This window comes from Heptranchias perlo, chromosome 12 (genome assembly GCF_035084215.1).
Source record: "Heptranchias perlo isolate sHepPer1 chromosome 12, sHepPer1.hap1, whole genome shotgun sequence".
Lineage (NCBI taxonomy): Eukaryota > Metazoa > Chordata > Chondrichthyes > Hexanchiformes > Hexanchidae > Heptranchias > Heptranchias perlo.
Genome location: NC_090336.1, coordinates 54,034,637 through 54,042,344, shown reverse-complemented (window position 1 = coordinate 54,042,344; position 7,708 = coordinate 54,034,637). Strand labels below are relative to the sequence as shown.

Below are 7,708 nucleotides of genomic sequence, written 5' to 3'. Positions count from 1 at the left end.
AGCAGTCGGAGAGTGTAGATTACTGAAGACCTCCATTTTCTGATGTGAGTTTACAGAGTGGCTGAAATTTTGCTAATTTTAACAAAAAGGTAGGCATGAGAATAAAGTATATTTAAGCTAATTATCTGAAATGATTTAGTCATAATTCCCTGTAGGTAAAACTGGTATGCAAGTTTAGCAAGTCAACAGTCTCAAAATCCAAACGTCACTTTTGACGTGGATCTATTTTTCTCTATAATTAGAGAAAACAGGAATCTTAGACCCAGATTTCATAGTTGTTTCACTTTGTGGAATTGGCTCGGCAGTGACAGCTGGTAAGTTCGTTCCACCTCCGTTTGAGGAGGAGTTGAGCAAAACAAAGGTTGTGTTCAGCAATAGGTGCCTGAGGTGCTGAAGGTCCCTTTTAACCCTACCACAAATATCCCTTTTTTTTTTAAGCCCACCTCATACTTTCCTACACAGGCCAAGTCTACTGAAAATGAGAATTGGAATCAGCAATGGAGTTACTGACAGTTGGAATATTTCCAGTGTGAAAAACAATGTTATCCTGCAGACAAGTTCATACAAGTTTCCTGTCAAGGACTATGGTAAGGAGGGAGGAGTTGGATTGTTTGTTCAGGGTAGCAACTACTGTGTTGTTGTCTGTCCTGGATAAAACCTTTTTTGTCTCTCAGCAGCAGTGCCCAAATGTACAATGTGATTCCTATGGTAAAACGTTCTGGAAGCATGAAGTCAGAGATTGATAATGGGCAATACCCATCAAACTGGGACCTTACTCCAACAATCCAGTAGCCATTAAGAGTAGGTGTCAAAATTCCTGGTATCAAAGTTTACTACTGGAAACTTTGCATGTGCCAGAAATCTCAACAAAGTTCAGAAAGCAAAAGAACCATACAGCTCTTTCCTATCTCATTCCTTTGGACACTGATAAAATGCTTGAAATTCCACAAAAGGCTAAGTTGAAATACCTGCTAAAAGCTCGCCTGGTTAAGACTGCCTGGCAGGCAAAATTCAAATGGCTTATTTGAGCCTGTAAAGTCTGGATTTTTATCTTGACTGTGGTGAAAGATTGTGGGCAGATGCAACTGCATGAGCACAGAGCCTAGCCAAGTACCCATGAAAGTGAGTTGTGTGGTTAGTCTGTAAATTGTCATTGGTGCCATGGAGCATACACTTTAACAGATTGTCTCAGGGAGAAGACTTTAGCATTGTGGGAGGACAGCTTTTCAGTCCTCAACGCAGAGAGCTTGATAGCTTCCTGAGTCCCACATCTGTTTCCTAGGCAGTTTGTTGATCGCATCAGGATTCATCAACTGCACCACTTTTTTTATTATTCATTCTTGGTATGTGGGCATTACTGACAAGGCCAGCATTTTTGCTCATCCCTAGTTGTCCTGAGATACAACCAAGTAAGTTGCTAGGCCTTTGACTTGCTAAGGGGGCAGTTAAGAATCAACCATGCTGGTGTGCGTCTGGAGTCACATATCGGCCAAACCAGGTAAGGAGAGTGGGAAGGTTTCCTTCCCAAAACGACATTAGTGAACCAGTTGGGTTTTTATAAGCTACCAGCTTTTATTTAAAAAACAGAATTAAAATTCTCAAACTTTCCATGATGGTATTTGAACTTATGATTTTTTTTTATTCGTTCATGGGATGTGGACGTCGCTGGCGAGGCCAGCATTTATTGCCCATCCCTATGGATTACCAGTCCAGTAACATAACCACTATGCTACCGTACCCGATTGTTGGGCAGGAAACACTTCCACTTTGTCTTTAAATTTCTATTTCTTTTGGGCTCAATATGTATTATTGAGCACAATAGAAATGTCTATCACTGCTGTGGTGAACATGTAAACATTTAGAATATGGTCTGTTCATATTCACAATCGATTTACTCCAGCCTAAACGGTTTCACCTCTTTCGTACCTGCCTCATACTTATACTTATTTCTCGTGGTCAAAACAAAATTAAAGGACATTGATGAGACTATGTAAAAGAATATCTACCCCATTTTAAGCCAGCTAGTGGTGCATTTGCCCTAAATGTAGGGTTTAAATCAAAATCAGCATGAGCAATTTCAATCCAATGATTGTGAATATATCCAATTCTCATTTTCAGTAGACTTGGCCTATGTAGGAAACAATGAGGTGGGTTAAAATAAAAAAAGATTATTTGCAGTAGGGTTAACAGAGACTTTGAGCATCTTGGGCAGCTATTGCTGAACACAACCTTTGTTTTGCTGTGCTCTTCCTAAAACTGAGGTGGAATGAACTTACCAGCTGTCACTGCATAGTCAATTCCATGAAGTGAAACAACTATGAAATCTGGGTCCAAAATTCCTGTTTTCACTAATTATAGAAAAAAGGCAGAATATGTAGGTATGGTAGCATAATGGTTGTGTTACTAGACTAGCGATCCAGAAGCCTGGACTAATAATCCAGAGAACGTGAGTTCAAATCCTCACCATGGCAGCTTGAGAATTTGAATTCAGTTGTTTTTTTAAAAAATCTGGTTGAACTTACATCCTTTAGGGAAGGAAACCTAGTCTGGCCTATATCTGATTCCAGTCCCCACACCAATATGGTTGACTCTCAACTGCCCTCTGAAGTGGCCTAGCAAGCCACTCAGTTGCATCAAACCACTTGCAGTGGTTCAAGAGGAAGACCCACCACCATCTTCTGAGCGTAACTGGAGACGGAGAATAAATGACACTCACATCCTGAAATTTTTTTTTAAATGCAGTTAAGAACTTCCACGAATTTGACCCTAATTCTACTCAGAGGAGTCACAAAGTTATGGAATTAGCAATTTTTCCTTTCTTGCTTCATTATGGCATCCCATTACTTCACCTGAGCTGAGAATTGCTCGTGAAAACCGTTTCAACAAGTAACCTTGAACTTGCTATCCTGCTGGTTGGAAGGCAACTAGTCAACAGTCTGAGCTACGATGCACTGCTTAATTTTTGACAGCTTTGAGTTACAGCCTGTGCAGGTCAAGGGGTGAAAGAAAACGGAGATTGTGAGTTAACTAACATTTTATGCACGTGCCATATATTCATGTGATATTACGGGCCCCTTTTATATTTTGCTTAAGCTCAGTTTACAATCATGCAGTGGCAAATTTTGTCAAAAGCTTTCTGGCTTGCCAATTTACATGCTAATTTGAAATGTGACAATTTTTCCCACATAAAACAAGTTAGAAGAATTTTCCCAAGGTTTTAGTATACTACAGTATTAACCAGCTGGGTAAATCGGTCAGTGCTAATAGCGCATACAGGATATTAAAGCGTGTGAACTTCCAAAGTCACATGTAACTTGTTCATTCCATTTCAATGTGTGCCTTCAGCTGACACAAGCAGTATAAAGCTAACAAGCCATAAATCTTTTTCCATTTGCCCTTGAACCATGTATCTTGAGCCTTTCGGAACGGAATTAAATGAATGCACTTTTTATCCCACAAAAGTTATGCCTCATCCCTCACTATAACACCCAGTGTTCACGTCACTCCCTCAGTAATCAAGAAACCCCTTCTTCTGTAACTGAACTGCCAATTAAACGTAAATGGAGAAAAGTAACTTAAAGACTTTTGTGTCAATTGTCACTTAACAATACTCGGCCCTGCAATGACATAGCGCAAGTCTATGGATTGCGAATCTACTTATACCAAACACCTGTTTAACAGGACCACAACATTTTTGCTACATATTCACCTGTCAATACTGACCACATCTAGTAAGTTCAGAGTTCAAAGTAAATTTTGCCACATCACTTAGAATGTAAGGCGTGTTTGCCGTCCAACTAAACCAAACAAAAAGAACTGTACCCAGATTTTACACGGAGATACAAAGGAGAGCCTATTATAAATCACCAACACACTGTACAGAGCCATAAAGTTATACTGCGAATCATTTCCTATGCTATTCTACACCGTGACATCAGTTTGGTCAATCAGGAACAATAGTTACCATGTGAGATGCAACTCTCAAACCAGAGGCAAGTAATCAAGCACCACACGCTTAACTAAAGGACCACACGCCTCAAGTGTCATTCGTACATGCTGTTTTCTGCGACCCAGATATGCTGCATCAGCATTTTTGGACCCAAACCGAATCCTTTTTTTAAAAAACCAGCAGAGTTAATTAAACCCTGGATTGTACGTGGACTGGTTGGGATGGTTCATAAATCGTTGAAATATGGCTGCTGAATAGGGGTTGAGAAGTGTATTTTAGTAAGTAAAAAATTATGATTTATTTAGACTTTATAAGATTTATTCAAGGATATTATTGGTTTTAGAACAATCTCGATGCTCACACATAATAGTGCTGCTGGCAAGACTACACCCACAAAAACAGAAATTAATCATCAAATCTTATAGAATATTATAGTAATGCAAGGTGGTACATCTCATTTTTCTATCTTCTGAGTGACTGTCCAACTTATATGAGCCCAGCTCACAATGTCGACACTATGATTATTCAGCTCAAACCAACTTTAGGCGACCATAAGGTCCAATTTACAATCAACCTGTTGAAAAACTGAATTAGTTTGTGGTACTGTGATAAAAATACTGGCCAAATTACCAAAACCGTTATTTAAATAATTTAATAATATTGAATTAACATGATGACTGAATATTTCCTCTTTTTAAACAAGCTTGTATATGCACAATTATTTCATATTTTGCATTTTATAAAGGGCAGTCACATTTCTCTAACAGCTCTTGTGACAAACAGCTCTTAGCATTTCTTCTGTAGTTCTTTCCTATGTGCATGTGTGCCTTCTCTCTTTCCAATGCTGACTCCTGGAGTCTCGCCATTGCTAATTTTCAGCATTGCCGTCTTATTGACTTTGGATACCACATGCTTTTTAAAGCATGAATGGAAGTTTCCGCTGTAAGATCACATTAACCAATTCATCCACCATTCCACTTCATTGCTCTGTGTTACAGAAACATGACATGACATGTACATTAACTACAATTGAGAAATTATTTATTAAAGAAAGAACTTGCATTTATATAGTGCCTTTCACAACTTCAGAATGTCCCAAAGTGCTTCACAGCCAATGAATTACTTTGAAGTATGGTCAACTGTTGTAATGTAGGGATGCGCATCAGAAAATTTGTGCACAGGAAGGACCCACAAACAGCAAAAGATAAATGACCAATTAAACTTTTAGTGACGTTGGTTGAGGGATAAATGTTGGCCAGGACACCGGGGAGAACTCCCCTGCTCTTCTTTGAAATAGTGCCATCGGATCTTTTACATCCACCTGAGAGGGCAAATGGGCCTTGATTTAATGACTCATCTGAAAGACGGCACCTCTAACAGTGCAGCACACCTTACTTCACTGGAGTGTCAGATGATGTTACGTGCTCAAGTCCTGGAGTCGGGAATGAACACACAACCTTCTGACTCAGAGCCGAGAATTCTACCCATAGAGCCAACACCTACCACTATCCTCCCTGCAGTTGTTCTCTACGCATAAATCATGAATTTTCCTTCTTTGAAACACCTCTGCCTGACAACATACCACACCCCACCCTTTGTCAAGGAGGCAGAAATTAACTATTAAGAAGTAGGTGTAGGTGAAAAGCATTCTTATATGAAGAATGGCAATAACTTAGGGTGACAGGCTTTCCTTCAGTGATTTTGCAGTGTCTATTAATTTGCACGGTATGGATAGCAAAACATAGCAATATTATGTTATACTCCAAATACTTTTCTAACTAATGGCAGCTGTAACAGAAATATAATGGTTAAGTGTTACCCTGATTCAATGGCACCTTGTGCACATTATTCAAAATAACAGATGCTCTTAAAGCACATTATGGACTGCAATTCTATATACGTGCATCTACATGCACATGAATTACTAAACATGGATTATTTATGCACTTCTAATGTTTCATATTGGTGCCTAATGTTATAAACTTATGTTATGCCAGTTGTCCGTAATATAGTTTTAAAAACCCAGTTATCATTTCAGTATGAATCACAAAATCACACGATAAATCTGGATAAGGAGGGCCCTTTAGTCCATTCGAAAGAAGAAAATATTGTTTAAGATTCACAGGATTATAACCCCACAAGTAGGGCTGTGTTCCCAGGCATTAACACTCTTGCAGCTTATGATGTTATCTGACAATGGGTCACTCTCTTGAAACACACTCCAGCCTATATTTCAATCCTTACAACTTCAGCTTGGCTGTAATTATGAAAGCCTCACTTAAAACAGTTGGAGAATTTTACTGACTTTCTTAACTCATGGCATCCTCTAACTAAAATAAAGTACTCTTGTTCAAGTTCAAAGGAACATAGGAACAGGAGTAGGCCATTCAGCTTGTTCCGCTACTCAGTTAGATCATGGCCGATCTGTATCTTAACACCATTTACCGCCTTGGTTCCGTAACCCTTAATACCCTTGTCTAAAAAAAAATCTATCAATCTCAGTTTTGAAATTTTCAATTGACTCCCAGCCTCAACAGCTTTTTGGGTGAGAGAATTCCAGATTTCCACTACATTTTGTGTGAAGAAATGCTTTCTGATATCACCCCTGAACGGCCTAGCTCTAATTTTAAGTGCTAAGGTCATATAAACTTACACCAGGGTACAAATACAAGTTTTTATTGATAATTATACATACTACCTACACATCACATTTCGTAGCTCTTGCCACATTTTTATCCACAAGTTAGACAATTATAATTGAACAAATTCAGTCCTGATGTTACCAATAACCATTATATTTCTATCGGTAGTAATCTCTATATTAACAGTATAACACAGATACCATGTGAAGACTGAACCCTGTCGGGCTTATTTGGACGCAAGACTGGCCAGGCTGAAGGATTTTCTTACACAGAAGCAAATAAAAACAAAGGTATTATCTGGGGTGAGGACACACTCAGGGAGTACCTGGAGAATCCGAAGAAATATATCCCAGGAACAAAAATGATTTTTGCAGGTCTCCAGAAGAAAAGTGAGCGTGAAGACTTGATAGCTTACCTGAAATCTGCCACAGCCAAGTAATGTTCAGCCACAGCATATGCTGCCTTTATTTATTGTCAGTTTCACAGAAATTTACTTACCCAACTCATTCTGACACTACAAATTTGATTGCTGCATGCATCATGTGTCTAGTTTAATATCTGCATTTTATCACTTAATCCTTAAGTATTTACTTAATTTCTTGTCATACAACGATATTCACGTACATCAGAAATCCTAAGGTTTAATTGCCTGAAGTCAGGGGTAGGGGTTGGGAGTCGGGACAGTTTATTTTGGTGGCTGGTTGGTGCACAACTCTTTAGATGGCCCCTGGAGCATCACTTTCCTATATTCCAAGAGAGTTGGGGACATTTAAAGACTTGTACCAGAACTCTTATCCAGGAAACACCAGAGTTTTCATAGGACACAGAATAGTCAAACTTCAAACTTGGAGTCATGATAATTCTTTGTGAACTCTTTAATCCCCATTTAAGGAAATTCTTTGTAATTTGTACCATGTGATGGTACTCCTACAATGCTGTTAGGTAGGGGAGTTCCAGGATTTTGACCCAGCAACGATGAAGGTACAGCGATATATATCCAAATCAGGATGGTGTGTGACTTGGAGGGAAACGTGTTCCCATGCGCCTGCTGCCCTTGTCCTTCCAGGTGGTGGAGGTCACAGGTTTGGAAGGTATGCCTAAACTCTACAGATTTAGG

At 39.1% G+C, this 7,708-nt stretch overlaps 1 protein-coding gene across 1 annotated transcript; it reads left to right on the top strand.

Annotated features, from left to right (window-relative positions):
- Window positions 1-478: 478 nt before the first annotated feature.
- LOC137327787 (cytochrome c-like) lies at window positions 479-7,060 on the top strand. The gene is made up of 2 exons (XM_067993593.1): window positions 479-587; window positions 6,807-7,060. The coding sequence occupies exons 1-2, from the start codon at window positions 479-481 to the stop codon at window positions 7,028-7,030; spliced, it is 333 nt and encodes a 110-aa protein (XP_067849694.1). The 3' UTR covers window positions 7,031-7,060.
- Window positions 7,061-7,708: the final 648 nt, after the last annotated feature.